Here is a 17242-nt window from a genome sequence, read left to right on the forward strand (position 1 = left end):
AAAAAAAAAAAAAAAAGACAGAGTCTCACTAAGCTGCCCAGGATGATCTCAACTTCCTAGGCTAAACTGATCCTCCTGCCTCAGCTTTCCAAATAGCTGGGACTACAAGCAGGTGCCGTCACACTGTCCAATAAATTTTAACTTCTGCTCTCCTAGTTCTTCTCTTACTGGTCACTTTCCCTCATTAAGCCTCTTTTAACTATTTCAATTAATTAAAAAATGCCTTAGACTTTTTAAAAAACTATGATTACATTTTTGGATTTGACTACTTAACTAAATATTTCTTTTATTTCTTGATAAACAACAAACAATAGTGTCTAAAACCTACTAATAAGTTAAATACTGATTGAAGGGGGAAAAAGAATAGGCTGTTTTAGATTAAGAGAGATTTAACAGGACTAACAAATCCAGCTTATAATCCTTGATTGATTCTGATTTGAACAACCTAAGTGCAAAAACATTTTTGAGATAACTGAAAAATAAATAACATGGACTGGATACTAAAAGATACTAGGCAATAATTAATTCTGTCAGAGTATTTAGAGTGAAATTCAGTGGTGTCTGCATTTATTTTAAAATAACTCAAGTTGTAAGTTGGCTGATAAGGAGCTAAAATTAAAAAAAACTCAAGTAGAAATATAAAAAAGATAGTGAAATGTTAATTGTATATGTATTAATTACAAACTATATTAGCATCTCAATATTCATATACTTTTGACATTTTCCATAATAAAAAGCAAACCCTAATAACAATGTGGTTATGGGTGGTGCCTGCAGCTCAGTGAGTAGGGTGTCAGCCCCATATACCAAAGGTGGTGAGTTCAAACCCAGCCCTGGCCAAAGTGCAACAACAAAAAAATTAAAAAAAAAATGTGGTAATAATAGATTTTCTCAAATAGGGATTACAGCTGTGATCTTAGCAAACAATTTTTATGATGAATGAGGTCCTTCCTACTAACATACTGCCACTAACTCCCGTGCTACCGACATAGATCATTAACCTTAACAGGGTTCTCAAACTTTCACCTGGAGAGCTTGTTAAAACAGTTTCTCAGGCCCCACTCTCAGAAATGTTGACTCAGTAAGTCATGACCCATGAATGTGCTAGTAATAAGCTCACATGGGATGCCAATGGAGCTGGTCTGAAGACTATACTTTGAGAATCATTCCCTTAGGCTTAAAGAAATCCTGACCTCGGGTGCAGTGGCTCATGCCTGTAATCCTAACACTCTGGGAGGCCGAGGTGGGTTGACTGATGAGCTCCTTAGTTTAAGATCAGCCTGAGCAAAAGTGAGATCCCTACCTCTAGCAAAAATAGAAAAACTCAGGCAAGAGCATGGCTTGAGCCTGAGTTGGAGGTTGCTATGAGCTATGACACCACAGCACTCTACACAGGAGGACAGCTTAAAACTGTGACTCAAAAAAAAAAAAAAAAAAAGAAAGAAAGAAATCCCAACCTCGTTGCACTACACTCAGTGTTCTATTTTGGACAGTGATGTGAAGAATATTTTAAGAAATTGTAATACAAAATTTTGGGAAACTATTTTTAAAAGATTTATTAACTATTTTGGATTAATCACATTTATCTAAATTTGTGCAGTCTATTTAATCACATTTATGGCCATACTACCTCTTGGGAAAAGAAAGGTCAGCTCACTCTTTTGTAGGGGACTGGTGATATTTTAGGAGCCTGATAGCTCAGATGAGTTAGAAAAGTAAGAGGCAGGCGGCACCTGTGGCTCAGTGGGTAGGGCACAGGCCCCACATACCAAGGGTGGTGGGTTCGACCCTCGCCCAAACTGCAACAAAAAAAATAGCTGGGCATCATGGCAGGCACCTATAGTGCCAGCTACTCGGGAGGCTAAGGGAAGAGAATCGCCTAAGCCCAGGAGTTAGAGGTTGCTGTGAGCTGTGATGTCAAATCACTCTACTAAGGGCAACAAAGTAAAACTCTGTCTCAAAAAAAAAAAGTAAGAGACAGGTTGAACATTCAAATCAGAAGATCCTCCAACCCCCATCCTTTTTTTTTTTTTTTTTTTAACTCTGTCTCAAGTAAAATCGGAATCTATTTGAGTGCCAACATGACCCTCAAAGGGAATATTCACTGGAACATTTCAGATTTCAGTTTTCAGATTTGGGATGCTCAACCAGTAAATATAATGCAAATATTTCAAAATCCAAAATCCGAAAGGTTTCTTGTCCCAAGCATAAAGATATTCAACCTGTAGTAGAGAAAAGAAATTATGCTAAGAGCTATTCCCCAAAGTATGAGCAATGGGACAAGATTTTAAAAAGATAACCACTAAGGGCGCCAGTCCCATATACCAAAGGTGGCAGGTTCAAACCCGACCCTGGCCAAACTGCAACAAAAAAATAGCTGGGCGCTGTGGTGGGTGCCTGCAGTCCCAGCTACTCAGGAGGCTGAGGGATAAGCCCAAGAGCTGGAGGTTGCTGTGAGCTGTGACGCCACAGCACTCTACCAAGGGCAATAAAGTGACACTGTCTCTAAAAAACAAACAAACAAAAATTATATATATATAAAAAAAAGATAACCACTAGTAACAAAACTCTACATTAAATCCACACTTAAGATTGTTAAGCATTGGGCACTTTACCCAAAGATCATGAAAATTTATAAGCAAATTCTGAGAAAATCAAAAAGGAAAGGAACAGTTAACTTACATGGAGACAAAGAGGGCTGCTCAAATTTATTGGTATCCTTACCCTGAGAGTGAAAATTAAAATGACAACTATATACAGTTACAGAAATTAGGCTAAAACTAAATAATACCAGCACCTACCATATTTCCTGCCTGGCTCATACTAAGTACAAACTAAATGTTTCTTGAATGAAATTAATCTGCCAACGAACATACTGATAGCACTTTTGTTAACTCTTCTTTATTTTTTTTGAGACATGGTCTCCCTTTGTCATCCTTGGTAGACTGCCCTGGCGTCATAGCTCATAGTAACCTCAAACTCTCAGGCTCAAGCGATTCTCTTGCCTCAACTTCCTAAGTAGCTGGGACTACAGGTGCCCAACAAAACACTCAGCTATTTTTAGAGACGGGGTCTTGCTCTGGGTCAGGCTGGTCTGGAACTCCTGACCTCAAGCAATCAACCCACCTCACCTGGCCCTTATTAATTACTTCTTTTCTTTTCTTTTCTTTTCTTTTTTTTTTTGAGATAGAGTCTTATTATGTCGCCCTCAGTAGAGTGCTGTAGCATCATAGCTCACAGCAACCTCAAACTCTTGGGCTTAAGCAATCCTCTTGCCTCAGCCTCCCAAGTAGCTGGGACTACAGGCGACTGCCACAACGCCCAGCTAATTTTTGGTTGCAGTTGTTTAGCTGTTGTTTAGCAGGCCAGGGCTGGGTTTGAATCCACCACCCTTAACCACCGTACTATAGGCACTGAGCCAACTACTTCTTCTCCTTCCAAAAGACCATGGTGAGATAAAAGGTCTGACAATTACATTCATGTACTTGCCACTGTGTGCTTACTTTAGCAGCACTGCACAAACTCAATAAGGTTTCATAACCTTGGATTATCAATGTCTCACAATTGTGTTTGTGTCGATGTTTGGTGGTGTCTTGCTGAGTGGCATTCATTACCGTTGCATGGTTTTTTTTTTTTTTGAGACAGAGCCTCAAGCTGTCCCCCTGGGTAGAGTGCTATGGCATTATAGCTCACAGCAACCTCCAACTCCTGGGCTCAAGTGAGTCTCCTGCCTCTGCCTCCCAAGTAGCTGGGACCACAGGCGCCCGCCACAACGCCCGGCTATTTTTTGGTTGCAGCCGTCATTGTTGTTTGGCAGGTCCGGGCTGGGGATTCGAACCTGCCACCTTAGGTGTACGTGGCTGGCGCCTTAGCCGGTTGAGCTATAGGCGCCGAGCCCGTTGCATGGTTTTGTGTGCCATCCTGAGAATGTTGGAGTTTGAATTAGAGCAACAAACAAACATTGGTAAATTTTCTTGTAAAATATGGCAAGAGTGGGCTCAGCACCCATAGCACAGTGGTTATGGTGCCAGACACATACAACAAGTCTGGCAGGTTTGAAGCAGGCCTGGGCCTGCTAAACAACAATGACAACTGCAACAAAAAAATAGCCAGGCTTTGTGGTGGGCAACTGTAGTCCTAGCTACTTGGGAGGCTGAGGAAAGAGAATCATTTAAGCCGAAGAGTTTGAGGTTGCTGTCAGCTATGGTGTCACAGCACACTACCAAGGGTGACACAATGAGACTCTGTCTCAAAAAAAAAAAAAAAATGGCAAGAGTGGAAGTGAAATCAGGGACATGTTAGTTCAACTTTATGGGGGAATACCATGAAGAAAAAACAGCAGTGTACAAATGGATAAAACATTTTTCTAAAAGGAGAGAAAGCATTACTCATGAAGAGAGGTCAGGGTGGCTAGTAATGAACTAACCCAAACACTGCAAATATTCGTCAAATTGTACATCAAAATCGTCAGCTGACTGTGAGAAGCACAGCAGACCAAGTAAAAATCCACAGAGAAAGAGTTAGGAAAACCTTAACTGGAAATATTGAAAGGAAGACAATTTAAGGATATTCAGAACATCCAGAGTAATATAGCAACAGCTTCGACAGCAGTTCTAGAATTTTTTTTTCATTTGAGACAGAGTCTCACTCTCTTGCCCCTAGGTTGAATGCCACGGCATCACAGCTCACAGCAACCTCACACTCTTAGGCTCAAGCAATCCTCCTGCCTCAGCCTCCCAAGTAGGTGGGACTACAGGTGCCTGCCACAATGCATGGAGACGATGTTTCACCCTTGCTGAGGCTGGTCTTGACCTCCTCATTTTAAGCAATCCACCCTTCTTGGCCTCCCAGAGTGCTAGGATTACAAGTATGAGACACTGCACCTAGTCTCCAAAATTATTTTGAAGGGTGAACTAGGTTCTGGCACTGGTATAGTTTCCCTACGGGAGTACTTTGAAGGCAACTGCAGTGACACTCAGGAATGATAAAGCATTTTCTGTAGGAAGTGTTCACAAATTTAACAGATTTCATAGTATGAAGTTAGAAGTACTGATAAATTTTGGCAATACATAAAATAGAACAGAAATACCATCACTTTCATTATGTCCTGTCTAACAGGAAGAAGATGAATATAGGAATACATAAGAAATCCTCACTGAAATCACGGATTAAATGCCTTTTGACAAGATCCTCAAGTACTTGATGACTCTATTCCCTCCCAGTTCAGCCCTCCTTCACATCATACTTCCTTCCCTACCTGGCCTGGACTCTTGGTCAATTAACCAAACTATTGTCTTCACAGTTCCCTTTACCTATACTTTTTGATATATCTTTATTGGGTAAAGGTACTTTACTTATACCTTTTGATATATCTAATCCATAATTTCCTAAATTCTGGATTTGCCTTTTCTCCTCTACCTAGAAAGTTCAACAGAAGCTTCAGGAACAAAAATCATATTATGGGTGGTGCTCGTGGCTCAAAAAGGTAGGGCACTGGCCCCATATGCCAGAGGTGGCGGGTTCAAACCTAGCCCTGGCCAAAAAAATAAAGTAAAATAAAATTGTATTATTATATCATCTGGTACCACCAGAAAATTTACAGTTTCCGTCCTCAGTGAAGTCCTGAATGTTGCTGGTTAGTCCTTTTACTTACCTTTACCCAATAACTTCTATCTTGCTTGGCTGTCATTACAAACCTCTGGCATTCTCTTTCTTTTTTTTTTTGCAGTTTTTGGCCGAGGCTGGGTTTGAACCCGCCACCTCCGGCATATGGGACTGGCGTCCTACTCCTTTGAGCCACAGGCACTGCCCATTCTCTTTTCTTTTCTCTTGCCTCAGCCTCACAAGTAGCTGGGACCATAGGCACCCGCCACAATGCCCAGCTATTTTTTTGTTGCAGTTGTTTAGTTGGCCCAGGCCAGGGTTCGAACCCACCACCCTCAGTGTATGTGGATGGCACCATAACCACTGTGCTACGGGTGCTGAGCCTCTGGCATTCTCTTTAATGCCTTAATCCGTCCCCTACCCTCTCACACTAAATAAAGGATTGTTGGTTAAAAAAAAAAAAGAAAAGTTAAGGTAAGAGCTCCTTAACATGTATTCTCTAGCTATAAAGCTAGAGAATTCTCTAGCTATAAAGCTATAAAAAAAGTTAAGGTAAGAGCTCCTTAACATGTATTCTCTAGCTATAAAATTACTTGTATCTAAAAACCTTACTTTCCCCTCTCCCTTCAATTATAGTCATCCTTTAGTACATATATGAAAGGTTGGCCCTACATGGGTTTTGCAGTCAAATTCTCTACCCCTGAACTATACTATTGAAACGAGAGTTTTGTGTCCTGCAAATACTGTATTTTACATCAGCATTTGACTGGGGAAAAAATCCACATATAAACAGACTCATGCAGTTCAAAGCTATGTTGTTCAAGGGTCTACTATACAGAAAAAGTATGTCAATCTCCTTCCTTGGCCAAGGTTAATCAATCCCTCTACTCTAGCCTAGGAGAGAATACTCTACACCTACCTGCCTCCAAAAAGAGAAAAAAATATGTTTGTTTTCAGATTTCTGCCATCCTTATAATAAAACATAAAAATGAAAAACATGCTTATCACTAACTTCCTATTAATCGTGATGCCCATCCCCATACTCCATACTAATATCTTGACTGACTTTTAATTTTCTTATCCTTTTCTTAGGTCATATTTCACTGCTAGTTTGGAACTCCCACATGACCATCTGCCTATAAGATAACACTACCCTGGACATGCAACAGATAAATCCAAAAGGGATTTACCCAACACCTTACCCATGTTCCTTTTCCTTCTGTAGTCCTTATATTGACTGATACTGCCACCCATCTAGCTAGTTTCTTACATCAGAAATCTGTTAATTACTTTCACTTATTCATTCCCCAGTATTCACTCAACTAGCTAAAGTCTAGATACCTACCATGTCCATCCTGCCTGTCCATACTAGCAATGCATGGGTTACTTCAAGCACTCCCCATTTCTTATGGTGTTCTTAGTAGGTCTTTCTACCTTCAATCTATAACCATATGGTGATAACTTAGAGACTTTTTAAAACAGAAGATTAATTATGTCTATCTAAAATGATTTGGTCTCATTCATACCTGTGTAACTAAAATATAATGGGCCAGGCCAAGTGGTTCACAGCTGTGATCCTGGCACTTTGGGAGACCAAGTTCAAGCCCAGCTTGAGCAAGAGCAAGACCCATCTCTAAAAAATGAGCCAAAAAAAAATAAAATAAAAAATAAGCCGAGTTTTGTGGTGGGCACCTGTAGTCTCAGCTACTTACTGAGGCAAGAAGATCACTTGAGCCCAGGAGTTTGAGGTTGTTACGATGCCATGGTATTCTACAGAGGGTAACAAAGACTCTGTCTCTAAATAAATAAATAGCCGGGCGCGGGGGCTCACACCTATAATTCAGCACTCTGGGAAGCTGAGATGGGTAGATTGCCTGAGCTCACAGGTTGAAGACCAGCCTAAGCAAAAGCAAGACTTCTGTCTCTAAAAATAGCTGGGTAATGTGGCTGGTGCCTATAGTCCCAGCTACTTGGAAGGCTGACGCAAGAGAATCACTTGTTTGAGGTTGCTATGAGCTATGATGCTACAGCACACTACCAAGGGCGACAAAGATTCTGTCTCAAAAAAATTTAAAAAGGCTTGGCACCTGTAGCACAGTGGTTATGGCACCAGCTAAGTACACCCAGGCTGGCAAGTTTGAATCGAGCCTGGGCCATCTAAACAATAACAACTGCAACAAAAAACAGCTGGGCATCCCAAGTGGGTACCTGTAGTCCCAGCTACTCTGGAGGCTGAGGCAAGAGAATCGCTTAAGGCCAAGAGTTTGAGGTTGCTATGAGCTGTGAAGCCACAGCACTCAACCAAGGACAACATAGTAAGACCCTATCTCAAAAAAAAAAAATTAGAAAAGTAAAAAATAAATAGGGCGGCACCTGTGGCTCAGTGAGTAGGGTGCCAGCCCCACGTACCGAGGGTGGCAGGTTCAAACCCAGCCCTGGCCAAACTGCAACAAAAAAATGGCTGGGCATTGTGGCAGGAGCCTGTAATCCCAGATACTTGGGAGGCTGAGGCAAGAGAATCGCCTAGACCCAGGAGTTGGAGGTTGCTATGAGCTGTGTGACACCCTGGCACTCTACCCACTCTACAAAGGGCAATAAAGTGAGACTGTCTCTACAAAAAAAAAATAATAATAATAATAAAATAAATAAAAATATATATAATGAACATCATGAAGTCCAACCCTGTTCCTTCTCGTCTCTCTTCCTTGCCTGGTTAACAACTCATCATCAGCTCAGCGCCCGTGGCTCAAGTGGCTAAGGCGCCAGACACATATACCTAAGGTGGCGGGTTCAAATCCAGCCCAGGCTTGCCAAACAACAATGATGACTGCAACTGAAAAAAAATAGCCAGGCGTTGTGGCAGGCACCTGTGGTCCCAGCTACTTGGGAGGCGGAGGCAGAAGACTCACTTGAGCCCAGGAGTTGGAGGTTGCTGTGAGCAGTGAGGCTTGAGGCTCTATCTCAAAAAAAAAACAAAAAAACAAAAAAAACTCATCATCATTGTCCCTAGGCAATCTCACCCAGAGGTCTCTGAGTAGACAGAGATAAGTAGGCAAGGGCAGAAGCTGGATGGATTAGGCTAGACCATGGGATTCCTATATCTTGCTTATCAACCTGTGAAGGGAGTTCAATTTGGTCTGGAACCTCATCAGCTTCCTGACTCTATGAAGTGAGAGACCAAGAGAAATATACTAGAAAGCACACCAAGCAGAACTGCAATTATTCCTTGTCCTGAGACATTTCCCTATGAAGGAACAAAGGGAACAGCAGGAAATACATTAATACTGTAGGCCAGAAAGATGCAAGCTGATAGCTGCCATCATTAAGTTCTTAATACATTATTTACTACGAATGTAAAGTCATCAACCTCCAACTTTAATGGGTACTGTGTGTCACAGAGATAGCAATACAAAGGAATAATCTTTAAACACCATTTCTGTCCCATAACAAAGGTATTTAAGTATACCTAAAGGTACTTAAAATAATGCATTACTTATGTAATTAAAAAAAATAGTAAACTGAACCAATACCCTTCAATGGCTCCCAGTCAACTACAGATAAAGTTTAAACTCCTCGGTAGGGATATACCTATGGGCTCCTCTTAACTATCCAGCTTCATTTCTTGCCATTATGTGCTTCACTCTTCTTGCTCTAGCAATACTGACCTGTTAACCAGTTTTCCAGACATGCTATTTTCATGTTTACATGCTGTTGTGCATGCAGTTTCTTCTGCCAAGAAATGTGATGCCTCATTGTGAGCTACAGTTGCTCTGATAAATTCCTACTCATAACACTAGACTGCATCTATCCAGGTGCTCCAAAGTTCAAGGAAAAAAAAATGAGCTTAATAATTACTTAATGAATTTATTACTTTAGCTCCCTTACTAAACTCTGAGCCACACAGTGTTCAGTCATCCCATGTGAGGCTTTTAATGCTAACACCGGGACAGTCATACACAACTCTGCATAATTTGTCATTTTATTCCATAAAGATAAATAATGTGTCTTAGTTATTTCATATCCCAAACTAGATGTCTGTTATACAAAAATGAATAGACATGTTTAAAACAGTAGGTGAATCAGGGCGGTGCCTGTGGCTCAGTGAGTAGGGCACCAGCACCATATACCGAAGGTGGTGAATTCAAACTTGGCTGGCCCTGGCCGAACTGCAACAAAAAAATAGCCGGGCATTGTGGCAGGTGCCTGTAGTCCCAGCTACTCAGGAGGCTGAGATAAAAGAATTGCCTAAGCCCAAGAGCTGGAGGTTGCTGTAGGCTGTGTGACGCCACAGCACTCTATGGACAGCAATAAAGTGAGACTGTCTTTACAAAAAATTAAAAATAAACAGGTAAATTAGACAAAAATCGATATGAACTTAATTACCTAAAAACAAAATAACGGGCTTGGTGCCTGTGGCTCAAGCAGCTAAGGTGCTAGCCACATACACCAGAGCTGGTGGGTTTGAATCCAGCCCGGGCCTGCCAAACAACGATGGCTGCAACCAAAAAATAGCCAGGTGTTGTGGCGGGCGCCTGTAGTCCCAGCTACTTGGGAGGCTGAGGCAGGAGAACCACTTGAGCCCAGGAGTTGGAGGTTGCTGTGAGCTGTGATGCCACAGCACTCTACCCAGGGGGACGGCTTGAGGCTCTGTCTCCAAAAAAAACCAAAAAACCCCAAAATATTGCTCTAATTTCAATGGTACCAGAATTGTTCTTTATCACTTGGCAAGTCTATTACCATAGACAAGTGTGTATAATACATCTGCTATAACAATATAGTATGGACAAATAAATAAGAAGAAAGCAAATGATAAAACCTTCTCAAAAATTAATCCTATTCATCAACAGATTCCTAGGGGTTTCTTTTGTTTTTTGTTTTTTTTTTTTTGAGACGTAGTCTCACTCTGTCACCCTCAGTAGAGTGTGTGGCATCACAGCTCACAGCAATCTCAAACTCTTGGGCTTAAGCGATTCTCTTGCCTCAGCCTCCCAAGTAGCTAGGATTACAGGCACCTGCCACAACGCCTGGCTATTTTTAGAGATGAGGTCTCCCTCTGGCTCAGGCTGGTCTCAAACCTGTAAAGCTCAAGCAATCCACCTGCCTCAGCCTTCCTAGTGCTAGGATTACAGGCATGAGCCACTGCGCCCAGCTCCAGTTTGTTTATATTATTAAAACCTAGCAGAAAAGCCAATCACTAACTACACATCAGTGTTTACTCTGAAAGACAGTAACTGAGAAAGGTTCAAGAGCAGCTAAAAGGGCATGTTTTGCCTCACTAAACACTAAGGAAGCAATGTGTGTATAAATACTGTACTAATGGGTCTAACTATATGAACCAGTTAACTAGCTAAAACAAAGAGGGTCAGAGAAAGATAAAGTGCTTAACTTTATTTGGTTTCTATGTTACCTGTTGTTCAGCAAAATGTTAGAACACTTAATATCCCGATGCAGGAAATTCTTTTTGTGACAGTAATCCAATCCTTCCATTAGCTGTTTCATGAACGACTTGATATGGTCCTCAGAAAAGTGCACCAAACCAGATTCGAGTAATCCCATTAAGTCATGGTCCATATACTCAAACACAAGGTAAAAAGCGCCTAAATAAGATGAAAAAAATATTAAAATCAAGAAAAAAAAAGGATATTGAAATAACCCCTTATGTTATAGATAAAAATACTAAAACAAAGAGAAGTTGAATAATTTGCCCTAATAATAAATAACAGAACTATCATTAGAATTAATCCTCTGACTCCTAGTCTAGGACTCTCTGGACTAAACTCCTCAGGGAACTACTACTAGACTTTTTTTTTTTTCCCCAAGACACAGTCTCACTATGTCACCCTCGGTACAGTTCTGTTCACAGCTCACAGCAACCTCCAACTCTTGGGCTTAAGCAATTCTCTTGCCTCAGTCTCCCAAGCAGCTGGGACTACAGGCGCCCACCATAACACCTGGCTATTTTTTGGTTGCAGTTGTCATTGTTGTTTAGCAGGCCCAGGCCAGGCTCAAACCCTCTAGCCTCAGTGTATGTGTCCAGTGCCCTACTCACTGAGCTACAGGCACTGAGTCTGTATCGCTAGATTTTTCTGGCCTAAAAATGTTAGAAAATTATAAGTCTTATTCCAAATCCAGTATGCGGCCTGTTGTTATAAATTAAGTATTATTTGTAGTACAACAATGCCTATTTGTTATATATTGTCTGTGACCACATTACCTTAGTTACAGGACTCAGATAATATGCCAGGGGCAACATAGTTGTTATTTGAAATCCACACTGTCTTTCCACATTTGGTAGGGGGCAAGATAGAAGCAAATATTATAACACAAGAAACAACAATCGGAATTTATAGTGTCCCCCTTAATATTTCCACTAGGGTGTAAGATAGAGACAAATATTGTAAGAAACAAGAAATAACAGTCAGAATTTACAGTTTACCTCTTAAAATTTCACTAGGTACCTGGGATGTTCTTAGGAAATTCGTTTTCACTGTGATAGTACTGCATAAATAATGTTTTTCTTAAACTTACATGTAATTAAAAGAAATACCTTTGTTCCTCACCTTGTATATAAAACTTTTCTAGAGGCAAGTATTCTTTATACCACAGCCTTTCGTTAAACATTTGTTGAAATTTAAAAAAAGAGAAAATAGTCAGGTGCTGTTGGCATGCGCCTGTACTCCTACTTACTTTGGAGGCTGAGACAAGAGGATTGCTTGAGCTGAGGTATTTGAACCAGGTAGGGCAAAAAAGAAATTAACTAGACCTACACTAAAACCTGGCAATAAGAACCTATGTCTTATTAAAAAGAAAAGAAATACTACACATAGTTATATAAGGATTTATCCAGTCTAAAATTCCAGCAATACCAGTAGCATAAAGTCAGGGGTTTGTATTCTAGGCAGTAGACTGTAAGGACTCTGAACTTTCTAAAAATAGCATACAACATTTTGTGTTTTTGTTATCTTTTTTTGAGACAGAGTATCAAAATTTGCTAGAGTGCTATTGTGTCATAGCTCACAGCAACCTCAAACTCCTGGGCTTAAGCAATTCTCTTGCCTCAGCCTCCCAAGTAGCTAGGACTACAGGCACCCGCCACAATGCCCAGATATTTTTAGAGACAAGGTCTTGGCTCTGGCTCAGGCTGGTCTCAAACCTGTGAGCTCAGACAATCTACCCACCTTGGCCTCCCAAGTGCTGGGATTATAGACATGAGCCACCACACCTGGCCAGGATACAACATTTTAAACACCTGTGAATTCTTTTGAAAAGGTACAGAGGGCTTGGTGCACAGAGCACAGTGGTTGGGGTGCTGGCCATATGTACCGAGGCTGCCGGGTTCAAACCTGACCCAGGCCTACTAAATAACAATGACAACTGCAACAACAACAAAAATACCTGGGCGGCACCTGTGGCTCAGTGGGTAGGGCGCCAGCGCCCTATACCGAAGGTGGCTGGTCCAAACCAAGCCCCAGCCAAACTGCAACTAAAAAATAGCTGGGCACCGTAGCAGGCACCTGTAGTCCCAGCTACTTGGGAGGCTGAGGCAAGAGAAACGCTTGAGGTAGAGTGCTGTGGCATCACAGCTCACAGCAACCTTAAACTCTTGGGCTTAAGCAATTCTCTTGCCTCAGGTTACTATCGTTTAGTTCTTAAATGCAATCTAACATAGCCAGGCGTTGTGGTGGATGCCTGTAGTCCCAGCTACTTGGGAGGCTGAGGCAGGAGACTCGCTTGAGCCCAGGAGTTGGAGGTTGCTATGAGTGTGATGCCATGGCACTCTACCCAGGGGGATAGCTTGAGGCTCCGTCTCAAAAAAAAAAAAAAAGAATCACTTGAGCCCAAGAGTTGGAGGTACTGTGAGCTGTGACGCCAGGGCACTCTACCAAGGGTGACATAGTGAGACTCAGTCTCAAAAAAAAGAAAAAAAGAAGAAAAAAGGAAAATGCGCAGAGCTTTTCTAAGATGTTCAAAGAGGTTCATAATCCCAACAAAACATCTCCATATTTCTTTAATCTTGGCCAGGCATGGTGGCTCACACCTATAATCTCAGCACTCTGGGAGGCTGAGGTAGGAGGATCTCTTGAACACAGAGTTTGAGAGCTCTGAGCTAGGCTGATGCCACTGCACCCTAGCCTGAGCAACAGAGTGAGACTCTGACTCAAAAACAAAAAAGCATCCTGAAGAGATTTAACTAAGATCTAATACAAATTATTAAGAAAACCATTAAAACTGTAAAAGATAAGCAGACAAAGGATATCTCAAAAAAGGGAAAGTAAATGAAACATGGAAAAAACTCAAAAGTAATATAAGGAAGCCAGGCCAGGCACAGTGGCTCATGCCTGTAATCCTAGCACTTTGGAAGGCTGAGGGTGAATTGCTCGAGTTCAGGACACTGAGACTAGCCTGAGCAAGAGTGAGACCCTGTCTCTACTAAAAATAGAAAGACTAGCCAGGTATTATATAGTGGGAGTTTATGGTCCCAGCTACTTAGGAGGCTGAGGCAAGAGGATCTTGTGAGCCCAAGAGTTTGAGGTTGTTACGAGCAATGACACTACTGCAGTCTAACCAGAGCAAAAGAGTGAGACTCTTATCTCAAAAACAAACAAAAAAAGTAATATAAAGAATCCAATCAAAACAATGGTATCATAATTAACCTATCCAGATGACAATTATTTTTTGCTTTTTTAAGATAGAGTCTCACTTTGTCACCTTCGGTAGAGTGCCATGGCGTCAAAGCTCACACAACCTCAAACTTCTGGGCTTAAGCAATTCTCTTGCCTCAGCCTTCCAAGTAACTGGGACTACAGGTGTCTGCCACAACACCTAGCTATTTTTTTTTTTTTTTTAAAGAGACGGTGTCTTGTTCTTGCTCAGGCTGGTCTCGAACTGATGAGCTCAAGCAATCTACCTGTCTCAGCCTCCTAAATGTTGAGATTACAGGTGTGAACCACCACATCTAGCCAGATGACAACTTTTTTTTTTTGGCCAGGGCTGGGTTTGAACTTGCCACCTCTGGCATATGGCCCTGGCGCCTTACTCCTTTGAGCCACAGGTGCCGCCCAGATGACAATTTTTTAAAAGACATACTCAATGTTGGGGAGGATACAGTGGAATGAATGGGCACTCACCAATGGCAAATAAATTGTTACTATCATTCTTTTTTTTTTGGAGACAGAGTCTCACTGTCACCTCAGCAGAGTACCATTGAGTCACAGCTCACAGCAACCTTAAACTCTTGGGCTTAAGCAATTCTCTTGCCTCAGGTTACTATCGTTTAGTTCTTAAATGCAATCTAACATTAAATATGAAAATCTCTTTGCCCAAATAATTCTACATCTAACAAGGTACACTAAGAAATTAATCCATAGTGCAAAGATTTATGCACCCAGAAGCTCAAGGCAGTGCTATTACAATACTTTTAAAAAGTGGCATTTGGGCTCAGCGCCCATAGCTAACTGGTTAGGGTGCCAGCCACATATACCAGAGCTGGCAGGTTGGAACCCGGCCCGGAGCCTGCTAAACAACAACTACAACAAAAAAATATAGCCAGGTGTTATAGTGGGTTCCTGTAGTCCCAGCTACTTGGGAGGCTGAGGCAAGAGAATTGCTTAAGCCCAGGAATTTTAGGTTGCTGTTAGTTGTGAAGCCACAGCACTCTTCCATAGGAGACATAATGAGACTTTCACACACACAAAAAGGGGTATTTAGCATAGTGGATCACACCTGTAATCCCAGCACTTTGGGGAGTATCACATGGGCTCAGGAGCTCAAGACCAGCCTGGAGAACACAGCAGGACCCTCATCTCTATCTATAAGAAATAAAAATACCTATAATCCTAGCACTCTGGCACACCTAGGTGGGTGGATTGCCTGAGCAAAAAGCAAGACCCCATCTCTAAAAATAGCCAGGTGTTGGCTCGGCTCCCATAGTACAGTGGTTACAGTGCCAGCCACATACACCAAGGGTGCTGGGTTTCAACCCAGCCCAGGCCAACTAAACAACAATGACAACTGCAGCAAAAAATAGCCAGGCAATGTGGCAGGCGCCTGTAGTCCCATCTACTCGGGAGGCTGGCACAAGAAAATCACTTAAGCCCAAGAGTGGGTTGCTGTGAGCTATGATGCCATGGCCCTCTACCAGGCAACATATTTTTCTGCTTCCAAAAAATAAAAACAGAGGCTTGGCACCGTAGCTCAGTGAGTAGAGAGCCCGCCATACACCAAGGCTGGTGGGTTCCAGCCCAGCCCGGGCCTGCTAAACAACAATAACAACTGCAACCAAAAAATAGCCAGGCGTTGTGCTGGATGCCTTTTAATCCCAGCTACTTGGGAGGCTGAAGCAAGAGAATTACTTAAGCCGCAGAGTTTGAGGTTGCTGTGAGCTGTGATACCACGCACTCTACCCAAAACAAAAAACAGAAAATACAAAAAATGTGGCAACTAAATGCTTAACAGGGATTGGTAAATTTAGATTCATCTATCTTTATGCCCAGCCATTGAAATATGTTAATGATATGAGAAACTTGTCATGATAAGTTATATAATACTAAATACACTTTGATCTCAGCCACGTTAAAATAAACATATGATGTAAAGCATTAGAATCAAATACACCAAAACGTAAATACTACAGTAGTTTTCTATGGAGAGTAGATAGTAATTCAGATGGTACTGATTGTCATTTTCTTTCCTTTTGCCTACAGTTTCAATTTTTCCACTGGACAAGCATCATATCCATTCATCTATTTACTTTCTATTTTGTAATTTAAAAAATAATAATTTAAATAATATATGGCAAACATTTATTTATTTTTTGAGACAGAGTCTCAGACTATTCCCCTGGGTAGAGTGCCATGGCATCACAGCTCACAGCAATCTCAAACTCTTGGGCTCAAATGATTCTCTTGCCTCAGCCTCTCAAGTAGCTGGGACTACAGGCAACTGCCAAAAAGCCTGGCTATATTTTTGTTCTTATTGCAGTTGTCATTGTTGTTTTAGCTGGCCTGGGCCAGATTTGAACCCACAAGCCTCAGTGTATGTGGTCGGCACCCTACCCACTGAGCTACGGGCACAGCCCTACATGCCAAACTAAACAGTACAAAAAGCCATGGTATAGCCTCTCAAGTAGCTAGGATTAGGTACATGCTACCAGGTGTTGCTAAAAAGTATACCCTGTCCAAAATAACCAATTAATATTTTCTTGTGCATCCTTACAGAAACTAGATGCACATATTATTTTTAAAATCAGAAAAGGTTAAAACACATCCAGAAATATACCTAGTATTCTTAATTCTATTAAGATCTAACCTTTATTAATTTACCTACTACTATATAACCAAAATTTCCTTTCATTTATTCATTCTTACTCTGTCACTTGGGCTGGAGTATAGTGGCATGATCATAGCTCAATGCAATCTCAAACTCTTGGGCTCAAGCAATCTTCCTGCCTCAGCCTCCCAAGTAGGTAGGATTAAAGGTGGCTAATTAAAAAAAATTTTTTTTCTAGTAACTGGGCACGGTGGCTCACACTTGTAATCCTAGCACTCTAGGAAACTAAGGCAGGTGGGTCCCTTGAACTCAGGAGCTCAAGACCTTCCTGACCAAGAGCAAGATTCTATTTTTTTTTTTTTTTTTTTTT

At 41.4% G+C, this 17242-nt stretch overlaps 1 protein-coding gene across 6 annotated transcripts in view; it reads right to left on the reverse strand.

Annotated features, from left to right (window-relative positions):
- The window catches only part of CDK12 (cyclin dependent kinase 12), a 104850-nt gene that overhangs the window by 52047 nt on the left and 35561 nt on the right, over positions 1-17242 (reverse strand). For all 6 annotated transcript variants that reach the window (XM_023510963.1, XM_012803023.2, XM_023510964.1 and 3 more), the window contains exon 6: positions 11012-11201. In XM_023510963.1, coding sequence (XP_023366731.1) covers positions 11012-11201 — 190 coding nt within the window. The remainder of the gene's footprint in view (positions 1-11011; positions 11202-17242) is intronic.

Source organism: Otolemur garnettii, unplaced genomic scaffold (assembly GCF_000181295.1).
Source record: "Otolemur garnettii isolate 467f Iridium unplaced genomic scaffold, OtoGar3 scaffold00018, whole genome shotgun sequence".
In the NCBI taxonomy this organism is placed as follows: domain Eukaryota; kingdom Metazoa; phylum Chordata; class Mammalia; order Primates; family Galagidae; genus Otolemur; species Otolemur garnettii.